The following is a 20,146-nucleotide window of genomic DNA, read 5'->3' on the forward strand; positions in this document are numbered from 1 at the left end:
AGTGACTTTGGAAATACTGCTTTGAGCTAGATGTAAATGAGAATTTGGGTATCAAAATCGAGGTTTAAATACAATTTAGGCATCAAAATTCAAAGTTGCAACTTCCCTCTGCTGGGCTAACTTTGGGACTGCCTGAGTGTCATCAGCACGCTTGGTCTTAAGACTTCAGGCATGTAGAATTCTACTGCTGCACCTACACAGAAATGCCTCGGTCTTGACAGAGCTTTAACAGCTCGTTATTTATATGCCTGATCACGATGCAGAAATAGGTATTAGCATTCATCTTTGAAGCACTATCTCTGGAAGCAGTCTTCACCTACAGATCAAGTCTACAAAAAGAAGTAGTGGAAGCCACCATTTTCTTAGAACTCCAGCACTAAGTAGTGCCATTTGTTCTACAGCAGCTCCATGACTAAAGCAGTCTTTGAGACACCGAATATTCAGATTTAATTTTCTTATCCTCAGGACATGATTTCCACTCTTTCCACTCACAGGAGAGTTCCTAACCACCAAGATACAGGTTAAGCAACAACTATATATGTTCAATATAAAACGCAGGAATTTTTCTGAAGTGAGACCCAAACCAAGGACTCCCATGCTCACCCATAAGAAAAGTTAAACTGTGGATTAGGAGGTGGTGGTTTTGTTCCCCGACTATCTCACAGAATGCTTGAGGTTGGCAGGGACCTCCAGAGGTCACAAGCGGGGCCACCTAGGGCCAGTTGCCTAGGACCACGTCCAGGCGGCTTTTGAGTACGTCCAAGGATGGTGACTCCCCAACCTCCCTGGCAAACTGTGCCAGTGCTTGGTCACCCTCACAGTGAAAAAGTGTTTCCTGATGTTCGTGTTTGTGTCATGGAAGTAGAAAGATACCACATTTAGAAAGTAGCACCATTAAAAAAAAAAAAAAAAGACGACACTGCAGGTTATAGAGAGATGCAACCTACCACATTTGTAATCTGTGGTAAGTCTTCTAATTATTTGGCTGAGTAACTGTTACCATACCTGGGTTTTGAAGTAAGATTACTCCTTACAAAGTTACCTCCAGGACTGGGCTGCAGGTGGATCCAGTAGGGAAACACAAACCTTTCCATTCCTCTCAGATACACAAACCAAAAAAGGGCAGAATTAAAATCAATCCGTGTCCTTAAAACTCATCTGCAAGCAAGCTAAAGAGACTCCTTCGTTGGTGGGCTCTGACATCATTCTGAATCATCTCAGTATTTTTATGTATTTGTGTATAGTGCCCAGTTTTAGTTACAGGACTAGGTGCTGTTTATGCTTTGATCGCTTCATGCCATAATCCTCACTCCTCATTTCTCCAACTGTACAGCTGTGAAGGGGGATCACCTTTTCTTGTAACACCACATGCAAACGAGTTTCCATCACCTAGACTTACAGGTTCTGAAAACAAAATCTGAATTCCACATTTCACCACACTAGAAAGCTTGATCATTAAAAAAAAAAAAAAAAAAAAAAAAAGGTCTTGTGGCTATGCTCACATGTTAGTAAGTGGAAAGTGAGCCAGGGAAACTGGAAGCCCAGGCGAGGAGGGAAGCTGATAAATGCAGCAACCTCCACGGGGCACCTAAGCCCTCACACACGGTCCCAACCCCCCTCAGGGACAGGCCGCCCGGCAGAGCCCGGCCCGGCCACCTCTACACACCGAAGGCGGGAACTGCCTCTCGAGGCACCCAACACCTGATCAGGGCCACACCTTGGTGAAGAACGTGGAGTCGGAGCGAAGACCACAGCGCGGACAGGCCTTAAGCACATTTCATCTCCCGGCGAGGCGGGACGGGGCCGGCACTGGCACAGGCATCGGCGGTGGCGCACCCGCCGCGCCCTCACCGCCTCCCCTCACCCCCCCCCCCCCCCCTCGCAGCGGTGCCGCCTGCCACAAGATGGCCGCCGCAGCCCCTCCAGCCGCTGCTCGAGCCGACGTCGCCATTGGCTGGCTCAGAACACCTGATCACACGCGCCGGACGCTCTGCTACGCTGATTGGCCAATGCCGTGAGGCAGGCTCACGCGGCAGAGGGACGAGGAACAGGGGAATACGCTTCCCCGAGGTGTCCATCAAGATGGCGGCCAAAGGGCTGCTGCTGACCTGGTGAGTACGTTTCCCCCTGTCCCCCTCGCCTGGCCGCGCGAGCCTGAAGAGCGGGGAGGATGGGAAAATGTCCCCTCGCTCCGCGCTGCCCCGCCGGGAAGAGAACGCACCGCCCATCCCGCCGCGCGGCGGGGACCCGCATGCGCCCGGGGGCAGCGGGGCGGAGCGGGGCGGGCCTGGGCTGCCGCGCCCGCCTGGCTCCGCCCCTCGCTGAGGGAGGGCGGAGCGGCGCCATTTTCGTGGTTCTGTCAGTAGAAGGCGGGAGGAGCGAGTGAGTTGTTTACCTGAGCAAGCGGGAGCGTGAAGGTTTATGTATGCTCACAAATGAGGAACATTTAAATAATACGCACTTATTATATGGATTTGGGGTAGTGGCGTTGTTCTTGTTTTAAATACGAAAAGCCTTACAAAGTAGTCATTAGGCTCTTTAAGCCTGGAGGGGGGAATTGGTTTTGAATTAGTTTATTTGTGAGGAAGAGAGAAGTGAATCTTTTCTCATGCCTTTCAAAATAGTTTGGGAAGATTGATATCGTATAAAGCCTGTACACTGCAAGGGCTATATTAAAAAAAAATAGAGGGAGTTTAGACAGTAAGGTCTGTCTAGAAGAAAAAATATCTCTTTTTTAAAAAAATTAAAGCAAGGTGGTTTTATTTTTCTCAAAATTCCAGCAGGTTCAGCCCCATGGTTGGTTTTGAATAATCAACATCTGAATGCGTGTAGCTCTGTCAGAATTTCTCTTGCCATATCTAGAATTTATACCCTGTTTTAATGAAATTGTTCTTTGGGGATTGCAAAAAATGTGTATTTTACTATTGAAAACCAGTAGAGAATTAGATAGTATATACATAATTTTCATAAAGCAGGAATGTGGAAATACTGTGTAGATAGCCTCTTTTTTTTTTTAATAAGTAATTCTGGGGGTTTTTTTTGTTCTCAGGGGCAGGTGTGGCCTTTATTTTTTGTGTATTCTGATGTTTTGTTTGTTTTTTGTTTTTTTTTTTTATTATTATTATTATCAGGGATATTTCACCAAGAAATGGCAGTGAAGTATTTTTCTCACATGAAATTTATGAAAAATATTCATTGGCTCCGAGCCTCTCTGAACTATGGCAGTTATCAAACAGGTATATTCTGTTATGTTACAATTTTGTGCTATTTGTCATCATCTTGTTGATACATACCCTTACTGTTTGGGGGAGAAAGCTGCATGTTGTCCGGTGTGCGAGGATTTGTTACTGACTCCTTGGTCCAGCAGTTGGTCTGTGCTTTACCTATTATGAAACCTCAGAAAGCAGGAACAGTCTAGGTTGGTACCTCTGGTCTCTCGTGTCTTCTGGGGGGGGCTGGGGTGGTATTTTGGGGGTTTGAGGATGGGGTTTAGGTTATTTTTTTGGGAGTGGTGCCTGTTGTTTTTTGCTTTCGCTTATGTACCAAAGAGGGTTGAAGTTTGACCCACACTCTTAACTGGTCACCATAAGGATTCTGTAACCCGTGAACCAGACCTAACTCTTTTTAGAAATCAATGTCTTGCTGAGATTATGTTCAGTTGTGTGTAGTAGAAGTAGGTTTATAGCAAAAAGAGAGGTTGCAACCAGAAAAATTCAGAAGTTGATGGGACAGGCTTGTGTGGCCATAGTCAAAAGGAAGAGAAATGGAACCTGTTGGGGCAAATGTGAAAATAAAAGCTAGAGGAAATTTGTCAGTTTTTATATTGGGGTTTCTGATACATATTTACTAAAGTGTACGTTCTCTCGCCATAGAAGCTGTGAAGGCAGGTTGCTGATAAAATGAAGGGGAAAAATTTAAGCCGTCAGCTCAAATGAAGTATAATGCTGTAAATATGGACAGAAAAGCTCTGTCAGATTATTTTGGTTTGCACCCTGATGAAGACTGTGACAGCACTGCATACTGAAATGATCTTGATGTGCTGCCATTTCATTCAGTGCTGAATATAGCCAATTTAAGCTGCTAGAATTTCTTGATGTTCCTACATCGACATATCTGAGTCAGCATCTTGTCGCTGCTGCAGCTTAATTAAATTTGCCAGTTTGTGCCACGAGGATGGACACATTCTCATATTCAGAGAGACAGCTGTGAAGTATTATTAAGAACTGTGGACGTGATACTGCTGGGTTTGAATAACACTTGAGATGTTTTCTACTGCTGAAATCGTATCTTAAAAATATGCTTTTTCCAAGATCAGCAGTTAATGTTCATTTTGTTAACCTTAAAAATTTTCTCTCCTAAGAACAGTTATTTTAAATAGAGCGGGGCTAAGATGCCCTTCATATACTGGCGTTGTTTTAAGAACCAGCTTTATAATGTTACTTCTTTGTTGTTGTTAGGGCAGCTACGCCCCTTGCCTTAGCTCAATATTATTTTTGGCAACTGATTTCAGAATTGTTTAGAGTAGAAAATGAAACTCTTGAATTGTGTGCTCTGTTTTTAGGAATTTCTTCATTGAAATCCAGAATTTCTGTTGTTACAATTAAGTAGTTTCAATTTACTTCTTTTATGGTGAAATAAAGGCCTTTTCTAATTACGTCGCTCTCCTTTACTATCATATCTTTGATTATAAGTTAGACCTTTCTGAGTGCAAACTGTTTCTGAACACCAGCCACCAGTGAATGATGAAATGTTGAGACTCTTCATCTTTTTGTTAATAATGGGTGTTTCCAGAACAAAGAATGAGAGTTTCATATTTAGCTTGTCACCTCAATATCGAGTATACAGACTAATATATACACCATTTTGTTTAAAAAAAATATAGATTTTTTTTTTCATCTTTAAACCAGTGGCAGACCTGCCTAAGGGTTAGGCTGATTGTCCAGGTGAAGTTTCAGAGTAAGTAAATTCCTATGACATAGACTAGAAATTGGGATAGTACAGTATCTCACACTGCATTTTGCTCGATTTGAAGTTTAGGCTTGCATCACTGCTGTTATTAATTCTGAAAAATATTAATATTTATGTGAAAAGTGTAAGTTCGTTCATTTATTACTTTTCTTTCAGAGAGGCAAAGAAAAACGCAGAGGCATTGTCAAACCCTTCAGAAAACAGACAGACTTCTAGTGTGCAGGCTGCAGATCTAGTTGAGGCGGAGGCTAAAAGCACAACTGATGATCATCCTTTCCCAGAACCTAGACTCCCCTATCCATTTACTTCTTGTTTGACTGAGAAGGAGCAGAAAACATACTTATATCTGATGACTAAGTACTCAAAAAAAGTAAACCATTTTCAAGTTAATGCAGCAAGTCAAAGAGAATTGTTCACCTATCTGGTAAGTGTGTATATAGGTATATATGAACCTCACAGAGGGAGTCATACAATTTTTCTGTTACAAACAGTGAGGAAAACGTAGCAAAAATTATTTTAAATTCAATATGTCGTAATTTTCTTTTAACTTAGTATTATGCATGGTAATAAAGGTTTAAAGTATTCAGGATAATGCATTTAATATAAATTGGAAGTGTATTTAGTTATTTCATTGAAAGTGGGTGGTTTTTCTGTGGATTTTTTTGTTCTGTTTTGGTTTTTAGTAGTAGTCTAAACAACTGATGATAAGTGTAGATCTTTGATAGCTGATCAGACACCCACCCACCCCAAGAAAACCCACATTTTTTTATGAGAAGGAAGTTAAAGAGTTGGCCTTCTGTGATTTTAGCATTTGATAGTGGCATGTAGCAGTCTTGTATAATGTTAGGAGATGCATACGTTTTGATGTGTTCTTTGACAGCATGCTGTAATGGGAACTTTCTTCAGTAGCATGTGAGGGGACCTGTGCGTTGACCTTCTGTGCTTGTCACGTCAGTGCTTATGGGAGTAGAAAGGCAGAGGTTCACACTTGCTGCTTAGTCTCAGCAATGTTGTTTAAATAGTGAAAGGCTATGTCTCATGTTGGTTGGAAGTATCATTTTAGTTGAATCCTGTATAATGTAATTAACCAGCAAATGTTTTGGAGCCCTTGTATTTGGTTTTCCATATGTCCGTATTAGTGCTAATTCCTTTGTTTTATGCTGTAATAGAGGGAATGTCATTCCCGGGCAAATCAGTATTTTGTGTGTTGTTGTTACTTATAATATAATTGCTTATGAAGTCAGAGCTCAGATATCTTTGTGGTTCTGTCATGTAAACTTGCTCCAACAATGTCTCGTAACCGTACTTTTTAAGAACTACCAGCGTGTGATCAAAAGAAGCTTGTTGTTTGTTGGGTGGTAGTGTTTTGTTGGTTTGGGATTTTTTGTAAGGAGATGGGCCTTGCAAAGTTGTTTTTTTTTTTTCTTTACTTAAGTGAAACTCTAAACATATGCAAAGACTTGCCAAATTGAGCAGCAAGTGGAATCTGTGCCCTCCCTCATACTGTACTACCTCTCTGGAAGTTTCGCTGGTTACATACCTAGCCTACAGGATTCCATTCTGTCTTAAAAAACAGATTTTTCCTTCCCCCCTCCCCCCCCCCCAGCAAATGAAAGAAGTAGTAAACAACGAAATTGCAGAATTTATGAAATTTGCCCAAAACGCTGCAAAGAGCTGCGCCAAGGATTATGATGCCATCTCTGAAGATGCAGTACGTTATACTGAGGTAATTACCGATACTGTGTTTAATTCCTTCTCTTCTTAAATAATCATATTGGAATTGTGATTAAGATACGTAGGAACTCCTCATGGGAACTGATGTTCCCTGAACTTCTGCTGATTCCATGTTGGGATGAGACATGAGAAATCGCCCTTTCCCTTACGCTGTGCGGCACGCCTTGGCCCACAGTTTGTTGTAGCCTATAAGGTACAATATAAGTGAGGTCACGGGATACAATACTGTACAAAGATTTAGTCATCAGTTAAATAAATGACATCTTTATATTTGGGAAGGGAGAAATTGCATTTTAAGTGTGCCATTTACATTAACAAGCTGCTCCTAAATATACACTACTGGACAGAATCTTAAGCTTTCCTCCACAGTCGTATGTCGCAAAGTCACTTTAATCAGAGGTTACTCAGGCTTTAATCATAATAAGCAGCAAGTTCACACTGTGTTAAATACTCACCTTGATGATTCTAAAATCAAAGATGAATGCAACTTTATACATCGTTCTTGGTTTAAGAATTCACATTTCAGGAAAAGAATTCCAGAATACAGACAGGTTCCTTAAACTTTCCCATCGGTGGGTTCACTTGCTCTTGCTTGTTTTCCTCATAGTGTCTTGCCTTAATTGAAATGGCCTACTTAATGCACTTTTTGCTAAATTTTAGTCTTTTCTAGTAAGTGCCACATCACTTTCTTTTACAGAATAAAACAGAAAAACAAATATGTTTACTCGAGAGTAGAGCGTTTAGTTAAATTCAGAAGGATTGCTTCTAGTTCACCATAACACTTTTTATTACATGCTTTTTCATCCACAAGATAGTTGTTTGGTTTTTTTCTCCGTTAACGCATGGTTTGGGCACACGTGAGGACAAAAATCTTGCTTTATTTCTAAAAATTGGGATTGGCTTTGTAATTTTGTATCTTAAACGTGCATCTGTTTTTCTAAGCAATCTTTTCGTCTGGTCACGAAATGTGTCTCCAAACTTAAAGTCCTCTTTATAGTTAAGTTGATATCCTGAGTTAAAAATGAAACAGAGGCACATATTTAGTTTTAAACTTGCAGAAGCAACTCATTCTAGATACTAAATAAAACCTAAATGTCTCAATTTCTTCTGATAGCGGAATTATGTATTTATCTTGGGGTCTAGAGTTGACATGAAAGCAAGTTTCAACACATACAGACTCTTCCTATATCTTTACCTTTGTGACTTTTACCTAGGCCTAGTGTAAATTAGGTGGTAACGCAAAAAATACTAGTCCCTCGAAAAGCCAAGATAAATAAACTGAAAAGAAAATAAACATTCTCACAGTTCCAACTGTAATAAACTTATTTTTTATAATTGGTCTGAAGCTGTGTGCATACATTGTTAGCCTGGCATATTAAGGGTCGAAGAGAGTTCAGAGTGTGTTTCGGTTCTGATATCAGTGATTGTAAGATTATTACTGAGTTCTACTGGTATCTCTAACTTTTTTTAATACTGTCTCTAACAGGAAAAGTTTAACAAATCTGTTAGCAGTAATCTGCTAAATATATCTGTATTTTGTATTCTCTACAGAAAGTATATGCAAATGCAACTTGCAATTGCAGAAAAAACGTTTAAAGATGAAATTCTTATGAAAAATACAAATGCATAAACTATTTTTTTTTTTAATGTTAGGAATTATTACGTGCTTGTGTTGGACATGTGCAGAAGTATCCCGAGTTTTACACGCTCCAGGAGATCATGAGTATCATGGGAGGAAAGTTTCATACACAATTGACCTTTAGGCTGGAAAAAAATCTTCTTGCAATGGTAATATCTTACATATACATATTGGTTTTATGTTATTTTCAAATAAGTGGAATTACGTCTGGATTGTATTATGCAACGATTCAGGTTTTTTTACAAGTATTATTCAGTGCTTGGGTTAGGGGTTATAATTTACAATTAAAATTGTTAATGAAAGGGTTAACAAAATTATTTTGGTAGTAAGGCTGTTAACACCCTTCACTGTATGTTTGTAGTAAAAAGACTTTGTAATTACTTTGTAACGCACCTGCATAAATTCTTAATATTTTTCATTTAAGAAGTGCAATGTTAAGTCAGCATGATTTCAGTTAAAGCTATTTTTGAAACTGCTTGATTTCTTCAAGGGTACGGCAAGACGTGGTAAAACAGATTTCCCTGCCATGCCTGTTCAGCTGCCTACAGATTATAAAACTGTTACATCGATTGTAACTCCAGAAAAAAAGGCTTCTATTATGCACAATGTAAGTAACTTTTTTACTCTCATTTTTAAGGCATATTTTATAGAGAAGAGCAATTTGATCCTTTTTATGTGGTAGCATTAAGTTTTTTCTTTCCTTTTTTTTTTCCCCCTGATCTTACACATCTTACAGCATAGGAACATATACTGTATCATTATTTGTTTAGTATTTCATTTATAGCAATCACACTGCCCTCTTCAAAAGTTGAGTTATTACCTTTTTGGACCTAGTCCTTCTTGAAGGGACTTCCTCTGTTCTCATGAAATGTGAGAGAGGCCCTTAAATTGGAACATACTGTCTGTGAAATCCAGATAGAATTGTTTATTACAGTGTTGTTCCTTTAAAACTTTGCTTTGCAGTTTCTAAGCTGGCATCTGTGTGTGTGTGTATAGACACGCATGAATGCATATAGGTGTAAACGCTTATGATTTAAGAAAGAAGTCCTGAGGGTAAGAAGAAATACTTCAGACTATCTAGTGTTCTGAAAAGTCAATTAGGTTAGCTTACCCTGGGAATGTCTTATGCTAAACAGCATAAATTCCAGAACCGAGTTGAACAATTTTTAGATTCCAGTCCACCTTACCGTTAAATACCTGATGTTGCTGTTTGTGTTCTTCCACGGAGAAAATCAATGAGTTTTTCCTTCTGTAGAACTTGGGTTTTGTCACTATTTAGTCCAGATAATTTGCTATCCACTAATTGAGGGAGTTTGTTCCCATATAAAAAACCAAACTATCAACGGAGGCACTGTGATTGCAGAGATGCTTTTGCTTAAGGAAGTAGCAGAGGTGGCACAGGAGAATGATATATGCCTCCAGAGATGCTATAGCTATAAACAGAGAAGATTTCTGATGATGTCTCAGGTGGCAGAAAATGGAACATAGCTAGATTTTTCTTATTTCTCTCTCACGGTCCTCAGTGCTCCTGGGCTTCTGTTATCTTCTTAGTCCTTGATGTTCTCCTCCCACCTCATGAGCATTCCCAGCCTCCTCTCTTCATGGAAACCTGTACTCATAATGTTTAATAATTTTATCATTTCAAGTCTGAATTTTTATTCTTCATGTTTTTATGTTTGTTTTAAGATTCTTTGTATATGATCTGTATTCAAACAACTGTGCAGTTTTAACCATACTTTAATGTTAGATGTCTTTATTGTGCTATTACTTATCTCATAAGATGGTCTGTAATATATGCGTAAGTGAATCTGATTTTTTTTTTAATTCTGCAATGCACTCCTGTATTTCACAATCATCCAAATTCTTACTCAACCAACTAATTCAAATTAATGGGAATGAACTGAAAGATACAAGTTAAGAAGATATATTTTCTCATGCTGCAGGGTGGATGCATAAGATTCAGCCAAAAAGCTTCAGGGGAATTTTTTGTTTTTTTTTTTTTTCATTTGATACTGAAGCCTGACACTGTGGTGGTATTTGGGCTTTGGAGTGGGGGCGGTTAATCCATGTTTGTTTGGGTTTGGGGTTTTTCTTATGAATTTAAATTTGTATGTGTGTTTTTTAAAAAAAAAATCTTTCTTTTTCTGTTTAGGATATTAGTTCAGACTCAAATGCAGAAAAACTTGCTTTGAAATACTGTCCTCAAGTTGTTTTAAGTAATCAATCATTATTTACTTTACTGAATAATCATGGACTAAATTACAAGGAACAATGGGAAATTCCAGTTTGCATTAAAATGATCCCTGTTGCAGGTATAGTATATTTTTATTACAAAAATTACGGTTTTGTCCATGAAGATCTTTATATATTCTTGTAATTCTTTCCAAGCAGACTGAAGAACAGGAAATTAGAAAATCCAGTAAAACCAGCTGTGGGGAGGTGGAAGGTAGGCTGGTTTAGTTCACAGAATAATAGAATAGTTTAATTTTGGTTTTATTTAAAAAAGAAAGAAGCTAAGGTTAATGAGAATGGTAATTATGAGCTCAGATTTTTACCTTTTCTGGAGAAGCAGCATGCTAGAATGCAGCTATAAAAAATTGTATCTCTTAAGTGTTTTTAATTTAAGGAATCAATAAAAGTAATAAAATTTGACTTATTTAGCTCACACATCTTAAAGTGTAAAAATCTGAAGTTAATAGTTTTCAGCTGTCATCTGGTAAGGAGTCAGAGACCTTTGTCTTGTAAAGAAAAATGTTTGGTTTCATTAAAGTTATCGTAAAAAATGAATTTTAAAGAAATCTATTGCTATAGTTTGTCCTCGGTTTTCAAGGAGGAAGGCTGATAGCAAGGTCATTTCGTAGTTTTCTACGCCTTGTTCCACCTTGTTACTGAGAATAGTAACAACCTCTAGAGGTATCACCATTAACATTGAATTTGGACATACAGTTATTTTCCACTTGGAAAAAAAAAAAATCAGTTAACCGTCCTTTTGCTTTTCAGGACCGTAAGCTCTGCTCCTTGGAAAGAACTGACTTCAGTAAGCTAAAAAAAGAGAAACTCTGATGTTTTATGAAAAAACAAAAAGCAAACATTTTCTGGAATTAAAAGGACCTATTTACATCATAGAATAATGAATAAAAAAATGAATGTCCATGGAGATCACTTTTCCCAATTGCAACAAAAAATGTTTTGAATAAACTGATTAACTCAACTGAATGCTATACTTGAGTTGGCAAGCATTCCATCAGTAGCATGAATATAGATTTCCTCCCTTGTTGCCTTTTTTTTTTTTTTAATACACTAGGGTTTTTTTCATGATGAGTATTTATAATGGTTGTTGCCTTGGAATGTCCATGTTGTGTGCATTTCACACAAATTATGTAGCAGACTTCTGCATAGGAGTAAATAAGCTGTCAAATATCTGCAATTCTTACAAATTTTGCCCTTTCCTACATGAAATTAAATTACGTTATCTGTAAAGGTAGGCGTCCTTTTATATCGGCTTTACAGTTTTTAAATTTAATTTTTAGATTCAAAGTTAGCACCTGAAGGACATTCAGAATATGTTAGCGGTATACAGTGTTTCTTGAAGGGCTTCTCTTCTTCCTTTTCCACCTTCCCTGTAACCCACCATTAACTTGCATTAATTATATTTTTTTCATCCGCAGATATTTTTTATTTTTTTTTTTCTAAAACAGTGACACTGTGTCCACCATGGGCCTTTGCATTCTGTATAATATTGGGCGGGGTACCACTGTTATTTTTGGATGAATCTGTGGATGATTCATATGTAAGTGTGTTAAGGTGTAATCAAAAGAGTGGAGCAGCAGAGGCCGGACATAGTTATTGATTGAAAGAAATATAAACTGCAGCCATTGCATTTGGGCAATGAGACTTCAAAAAAGAAACATTTTTTTTTCAGGTTCATCAAAGGAATTAAAAAGATCCTTCTGGAAAACAGAATACATGTATTGATACAGCGCAGTATAATGAATCCTAAATTCTTATTTTACAAATTCTCTATTTAGAACTGCATTTCTGATATGATGGACTGTTAATGTGGTGTGAATTGCTGCTGCAGGATCCTAATAATTCACACTGTATCTGGGCGTACTTCTATTTTCTGTTGTTAATGAATGAGACGATAGTCTTTCATTTCTTCTAGTGTGTGTGTGGAATGGAGTTGACCATAATTGGAAGTGGAAAGTTTTATTATTTAAATTATAGAATCATAGAATCGTTATGGCTTGAAAACACCTATAAGACCATCAAGTCCAACTGTTATCTAACTCTACTGCACCCACTTCTAAACCAGGGACATGGTTTAGAAGTGGGACATTATATAACGGTCTTTCTTCCTTTCATTTAATATGTACTCAATCTCTTTCTGTTCTTGAAAAGGTAGCAAACCAGCTAAAGTGGTTTATGTTGATTCACCTCTGATGAGAAAAGAAATGACAGTAAGAGAGAGGAACCAAATCTTCCATGAAATTCCAATGGACTTCCTAGCAACTAAAACATCTTATGTTTCAATTTCTGATGTGTCGATGGACAAACCGGCTGAGGACAATCTTTTTCAGTGGGATGTATGTAGCTTCACCTCTTTTTAAAAACAAACAAAGCCAAAAGCCTATGTTATAGTTATAAAGTTACTTGTTCTGTGATATTAAAGGAAAACTTAGGTTTGCTCTTGGTAGTTTTTCTACTGCTAAGTTATGAAGCCTATGTTTTAAAATGTCTCTCTAGTTCCTTTAAATGCTTCTATTACATCAGCATCTCAGCTTTAATGTTTACTTCATTAAAATGATTTTGATCGGTTTATTTAAGTGGAAAAAGTTCCGTGAGCTTTATTTCTCTTTTGAAAGGCCATTCAACTCCTAAGACAAGATATTCCACATTAAACACAGGATATTTTTTTTTTCCTCAGTTACTGCCCCTCTCTCCCAACAGTCAAAATATGGATAGTAGAACATTTTTCAGGCTTTCAGTTGACAATGTCTCATTCGTGATTAACACATTCTATTCCTTGGTTTTTTTATATTTTTTTTTTAATATTATTATTTTTTCCTCCCTATGTGAAGACATCTTCTGATACCTACCAGTACAGGAAGATTCCGCTTCCAGATGACACAGGAATGGACTTTGACGATGATGTTACAGAACTGGAAACTTTTGGAGCAACTGTCAAGCTCTCAAGAACTTCTAAAATGGAAAGTACTTTTCCTACAGTTAGTAACACTGCTAAACTTTTATCACATGGCCTAAAAATGGGGAAAAAAAATACACCCACCATAAACAGTGGAGACGAAGAAGGGAAAAACGCCATTTCTGAGCAAGGAGTTTCAGCAGGTGCCAGCATGCAGCTTCCATCATTAGACGGCATTCTATGCTTCAGCCCTGAAGAAAATTCATCTCATAAAAGCTTTAATTCAGAGGAGGTAGGACTGAACAAAGCACAGCATGTCACAGTCAAAGAAGTTTTGGACAATGAAACACCGTTAAATACTCTATCTAATGTTGTTAGTGACAAGAAAGAGTCTGATGCTGCACAAAAAAATGAGACTTACACTTCTTTATGCAGTAGTGACACAGATGAGGAGCGTTTGATAATTGATACGGAATGTAAAAACACTGATTGTTGCAAAACAAGTGTACCGAACGCTGTTTCTCATACCTCAGCAGAGACTGCCAAATCACCTTCCCCCACCCAGATTCCATTAGCAAGCATGACTGATGGCTCAGATATCATCGATCAGGGAAAAAATGCCTCCAGAAAGCCTACAAGAAAGTTGTCCAAAGAATTTGATCCTGTCGGACAGATTTTGAAAATGCAAACTGAACTTCTCAAGTCACCCTCCCAAAAATCTCATGAACAGCCAGTCGTGAGCTGTGAGAATTCTAATGCTACGCCAGCTCATGTGCCTCAATCTCCAAAACCATTGGTGACCTCCAGCACAGAAACTGTGCCAGCCCCTGCCTTGAATCCCAACAACTCATCTAGAAATACCTGGACTTGGCTTTTTCAGGGAGTGCCAAAGAGTAAGTGATTGCGTTCAGTAAAATTTCAAATTTTCAGTAAAATTTAACAGAAAAACATTTTAACTCCTTCATCTGAAGAACATCCTAATAGTACCTCTGTTACGTTTACTTAAAAATGTAACATAATTTTTTTTTTTTAACAATGTTTTCTCTGTGTGAGAATTACTGTCTTACACACAAAAGGGAGCATTTTGGGAGTCATTTGTACACAGAGGTGAATGTGAAAGTGAAATGTTTTACTTCAGAGAAACGAAATGTTGTTATACATTGTTGTGGGTATTTCAAGTAGGGTCCCATACGAATTTGTTCTGGCCTTGATTATGTTCAGTATTTTGTTAATAACATGGATGTTGAATAACAAGCACACTTCTAAAGTACATTGGGATATCGCTGAGATAGAAGCAGTTACCACAGGATGAAGAATAGTATACTGGGACTAGTTTGGCCACCCTGTTTTTCAATTTAGATGGAGACAAACTCAAGAGAGTGCCGAGAACAAAAAGACTAAACAAGACATTCTTTAGCTCTGAAGAAATGCTAGGGTTTTATGCAAGGAAAAGAAATCATTTGGTAGTGAAATGAGTTACTTTTCCTCGGAAATTCAAATATTTGAGTAGTCTGGTCTGCAAAAATAGTTTCTTGTCTGTCAAAAATGGAATCATTTTACATTTTCTGTAGAAGAAAAATGTAATCAAATTATGCAATTAAAACTTGAAAGAAAACTTGAAATCTGGATGTCCCCTAGTCCAGTTGCTGTTTCTTAGCTCCTAGTAATCTCTTCTAGAAGATTAATGAGGACTTGCTGCAAGCCACCTCTCCAAGTTTTCAGGCATTTAGCCAGAAATTGAACCTATGCTACACCCAGACTTCAGCCAAAAACTAGAAATCTTGAAAAGCCGAGGGAACATGACCTTTGAGGTTTTTCTCACATGCCTGAGTTGTTTCTGAACTCTGTACAACTGAAGTTAGAAGCACTTTAATGCGTTAGGTAAATTGACAGGAAACCGGGCAGGTTGCATCGGGACGGATACTCTTTTTCTCAAATATTTAATTCCGATTAATCAATGCTTTTTGGTGGGAAAACATGTTTTGTTAGTATCTTCTGACTAGCTGTGTACTTGATCATGTAAGAATTAATCTTAATTAATTAATTAATCTGTAATGGAAACAGTTAACACAACTAATTCCAGTTTAGTTGAAATTGTGTTTTTTTATTGATTTAACTGAATTTTAGTAGTCACTAAAAGACCATGTCTCATTCCTCAGTTTGAAGGGTTGAGCAGCACAGTACTCTTTCTATTTCTCCTTCTCTTAAAAAGCCAGAGTATGGAATTCAGGTGTTTGATAGTAGATTTTTTTTTTCTCTTTTTAATATAAGTATTGAAACCAATATGGCTAAGATGTGACTGTGAAAGAATAGAAAGCATAATTCTACAAATGGAGAGTTCTATAGCAAGCTGATAAACCTCCACGCATGTCTTTTTTTTTGCAGAAACCAGAACTTAGTTAAATATTTTACTAACAGAAATTATTTCTGGTCACTTGGATGATAGTATCTCATGCAGTATACATTTATTCAAAGACGCACATAAACTCTAAATTTAATGATAAATGTATTTATTCATAGCACTACAGCAATATCTATTTGTAGTTGTAGTTTTGACACGTATTTCCACATAGCTGCAGGACAAAACCCGTAACTGGATAAATTTTCAGTAAATCATCTCAAACAAGTTGGAGTTAATTCTTATTTATTTAAAATATTTTGTTAAAATATCTCTAAGGGATTCAGGGATGTTTGTTAACCCACCTCACGCTGCACTTGGAGATCTAATAAGTGTTTCTTTTGAATATGCTGGTATTGAAATTTAAGTTGAAGCAAACTCAATTTGGAACAGAGGCTTATGCTACCATCCAAACCTGAGGCTCGAGTTATGTCAGTAACTGATAAATGGATGGTGACTCTCAGGAGACATTCATTGTAAATAAAATTTTTGTCTCCTTTGTGCTGAGTGACTGTGGCTTAAAAAACAGCCTTTGAATTCCATTTGAACAAGAATGGAGTCTCACAGCTCTGTTTGTGTAAGAAATCTAATGATTAGGATGAAATGTGGGAATATTTAAAAATATCCTTTTAAAAAGTTATAGTGGACATATTCTAAATATTTTTTTTAATACATAAGTGATTTCTTGGGCCTAATGAGACAGTTTTCACCCCCAAATCTTAGGAAACAAAACAGATCCTATTAAAAAAACAAAACAAAACAAAAAAAAAAAACCCCACACCAAAAAAACCCTACTCCAAGAGAAAAAAGCTCATTAGCATCATGCTAAAGACATGCAAGCTTTTAATTTTCAGTTTTATTTATTTTCTAAAGGAAAGCTGCCAAATGAACTTCAGATGCTTGAAGAAGACCCTTCAGAGTATAAAGCACCTCAGGATGGAAACCTTGTGTATAAGCTATTCAGTTTGAATGATCTGTTGTTACTTGTGCGTTGCAGTGTGCAAAAAGTAAAGTCATTGCCACGATACCATAAGAAGAAAAAAGCCCAAAAGGTACAAGCTTTGCTGTTAGCTTTTTTGTTTGTTTTTTTTTTTTAAACAGTTGTGCTCAACTAGCATCTCTGGGATTCCCACTTCTTCATAGCATTTGTGTTTTCACTCAGACAATTAGTACATCGAATTGTAACTCTATAGTGTGTGTCTCCTTTAAGTAAATGTTTGCTATAGGAAGAGAAGGAAGAATAACGTGATTTCTTTAAACGTACTTGATTAGAAGATAAGCAAGTGTGATTCTGCTTTTCTTACTACAACTACATTACAGTAATATGCATGGGTAATTATACTCATGTAAACTAATGTCAGTCTGAACTATTCTTAAAAGTTAATGCAGTAATTAGGTTTTTGGCTTTGAGAATGTTCATGATCATAAATACTTTCAAGCAGGCTTCAGCCTCGTTATTATGCCTAGTTAAGTAGAGAAATAGGAGATAGAATGAACAGAGGACACATTTAAAGATAAAAAGACATCCTAGTCATTCTGCTTGAAAATACTATGGTATACATCTTAGCAAGTCGTTTGTCTTAAGGAATAAAATGCTTTAAATGCATCTGTAATCCAAATACTCCTTGTAACATCAGGAGAAGCAAAGCTTATTCTGGAATCCTGAGTAATGTATTATTTTGTCAAGAGTTCTCTGACTCGTTCAACAAATTTGGTGTGGTATCTCCCTCCCCAGAATACCATAATTATGGTAGGTAGGCATTCTGTGAGGTGCTTATGCTTTGTTGAAATGGAAATACGTCTTTGTAACTGATTACTTGCTAAAATTCTGTGCTCAAAATCTTACTTTGAAGAAATACCATCTCTTTGCTATTGATCCACTGTATATAAATGCCTGTGAATAGCTTCTTAGTTTGTTAATCAAAAACTGAGCGGTTTATTTTTTAAAATTCCTGCTGAAATTTAAATTGTGATTTGTCACTGAGAAGAGGCTTATATTTTCTGTGTTAGTGTTAACATGCAAAGGTTAGCCTCTGATTTCAAATGAGAGTCCGAGCACTAGCTTCTGATTTCAAGTGAGATTCTGGCAAGGAGTGGCAGAATTCCACTAATTATAAGCAAATCAGAAATATAATAGTTTTTCTTCTTAAATTCCTGCAGAGGGCAGTAGAGCACAGAAGTGTAAACTTCAAATTAATTTAGTCCCATGGAAAAATTACTTAGCAGCAAAATTTATTATTTGTAAATGCTTGTCTAGGTTGTTGGGGTTTTGTCCATTTCACCTTCCTCTATATAGAGTCTTTGTAGTCCAAAAGTTACACTGTGGGTTTCATATAATGTGAACCATCACTCAAAATCTGTGAGATGTCTTTGTTGCTTCAGCTGTAGTGGAAGACTGATGATTATCAGTTACAAAATGTAGTTCAATTGTGCACATTTTTTGGACAGTGAGTGCTGATTTTTCTTGTGTCTTCACTTTTATAGGTTATTCCAATATTCCTGTTGCCAAAACTAGAATACCAAGCCTACTACGGTGTCGAAGCTCTTACAGAAAGTGAAGTATGTCAGTTGTGGACAGAGAGTATGTTGCATTCTGAATGCTTATTTTATATTGGTAAGTTCATGTGTTGATTTTTGCTTAAGAAACACGTATGTCTAAATATTCATAGAATAACAGAAGAGAAAAATATGTATTAAAGGTATATTCAATATGTGTCATGACATGTGATGTCGTGTGAGTCGTGGTGGAATGGCTCCTATGACTGCAAAGGATACAGAGCCTTCAGGAAGGACAGGCAGGGGAGACGAGGAGGGGGTGTAGCTCTCTATGTCAATGAACAGCTAGAGTACATGGAGCTCCATCGGGGGCTGGATGAAGAGCCAACCGAGAGCTTATGGGTCAGGATTAAAGGGCACGCAGAGGCAGGTGACGTTACAGTGGGGGTCTGCTACAGGTGACCTGACCAGGATGACAGAGCGGATGAGGCCCTCTATAGACAGATAGGAGCAGCATCGCATTCATAGGCCGTAGTCCTCATGGGGGACTTCAACCACCCCGATATCTGTTGGAGGGACAGCACAGCAGGGCACAAGCAATCCAGGAAGTTCTTGGAATGTGTTGGTGACAACTTCCTTCTTCAAGTGGTAGAGGAGCCAACAAGGAGAGGAGTTAGTGAGGAACGTCAAGCTCAAGGGTAGCCTTGGCTGCAGTGATCATGAAATGATAGAGTTTAAGATCCTTAGAGCAGCAGAGAAGGTGCACGGCAAGCTCACTACCCTAGACTTCAGGAGAGCAGACATTGTCCTCTTGAGGGATCTGATTAGTAGGGTTCCATGGGATAAAGCACTGGATGGAAGAGGGGGCCAAGGAAGCTGGTTAGTATTCAAGGATCACTTCCTCCAAGTCAGGACCAATGTATCCCAAAAAAGAAGTTGTCAGGCAAAAAAGCCAGGAGGCCTGCGTGGATGAACAAGATGTTCCTGGACACACTAAAAAGCAAAAAGGAGGCCTACACAGGATGGAAGTGAGGACAGGTAGCCTGGGAGAAATATGCAGAAACTGTCCGAGCTGCCAGGGATGAGGTTAGGCAATCTAAAACCCAGATAGAATTAAATCTGGCCAAGGACATCAAGGGCAAGAAGAAAAACTTCTGTAAGTACGTGAGTGATAAAAGGTAGACTAAGGAAGATATGGGCCCTCTCTGGAAGGAAACAGGAGACGTGGTCACCCAGGATATGGAGAAGGTTGAGGCACTCAATGAGTTTTTTGCCTTAATCTTCATTGGGAAGGGCTCTAACCACTCTGTCCAAATTGCAAAAGGCAAAGGCAGGGGCTGTGAGAATGAAGAACCACCCACTGTAAGTGAAGATCAAGTATGAGACCATCTAAGGAACCTGAAGGTACACAAGTCCTTGGGACCTGATGAAATCCATCCTCAGGTCCAAGAGAACTGGTGGATGAAGTTGTTAAGCCATTTTCCGTTGTATTTGGAGAGTCATGGCAGTCTGGTGAAGTTCCCACTGACTGGAAAAGGGGAAACATTACCCCCATTTTCAAAAAGGGAAAAAAGGAAGACTCGGGGAACTACAGGCTGGTGGGTCTCGCCTCTGTGCCTGGCAAGAACATGGAGCGCATGCTCCTGGAAACTCTGCTGAGGCACATGGAAAATAAGGAGGTGATCAGTGACAGCCAACATGGCTTCACTAAGGGCAAGTCACGCCTGACAAATTTGGTGACCTTCTATGATGGTGTTACAGCGTT

General features: G+C 38.2%; 1 protein-coding gene across 1 annotated transcript in view; it reads left to right on the top strand.

The window, feature by feature from the left end:
• Window positions 1-2,070: 2,070 nt before the first annotated feature.
• Window positions 2,071-20,146, top strand: part of ICE2 (interactor of little elongation complex ELL subunit 2) — a 29,519-nt gene continuing 11,443 nt past the window's right edge. The window contains exons 1-11 of the mRNA XM_082488646.1: window positions 2,071-2,111; window positions 3,132-3,236; window positions 5,125-5,392; window positions 6,575-6,694; window positions 8,356-8,490; window positions 8,832-8,948; window positions 10,494-10,653; window positions 12,743-12,927; window positions 13,423-14,380; window positions 16,759-16,937; window positions 18,370-18,499. Of these exons, the coding sequence (XP_082344772.1) occupies window positions 2,083-2,111; window positions 3,132-3,236; window positions 5,125-5,392; window positions 6,575-6,694; window positions 8,356-8,490; window positions 8,832-8,948; window positions 10,494-10,653; window positions 12,743-12,927; window positions 13,423-14,380; window positions 16,759-16,937; window positions 18,370-18,499 (2,386 nt within the window). The 5' untranslated portion in view covers window positions 2,071-2,082. The remainder of the gene's footprint in view (window positions 2,112-3,131; window positions 3,237-5,124; window positions 5,393-6,574; window positions 6,695-8,355; window positions 8,491-8,831; window positions 8,949-10,493; window positions 10,654-12,742; window positions 12,928-13,422; window positions 14,381-16,758; window positions 16,938-18,369; window positions 18,500-20,146) is intronic.

The sequence above is a fragment of the Vanellus vanellus genome (genome assembly GCF_965231255.1).
Source record: "Vanellus vanellus genome assembly, chromosome: 11".
In the NCBI taxonomy this organism is placed as follows: Eukaryota; Metazoa; Chordata; class Aves; order Charadriiformes; family Charadriidae; genus Vanellus; species Vanellus vanellus.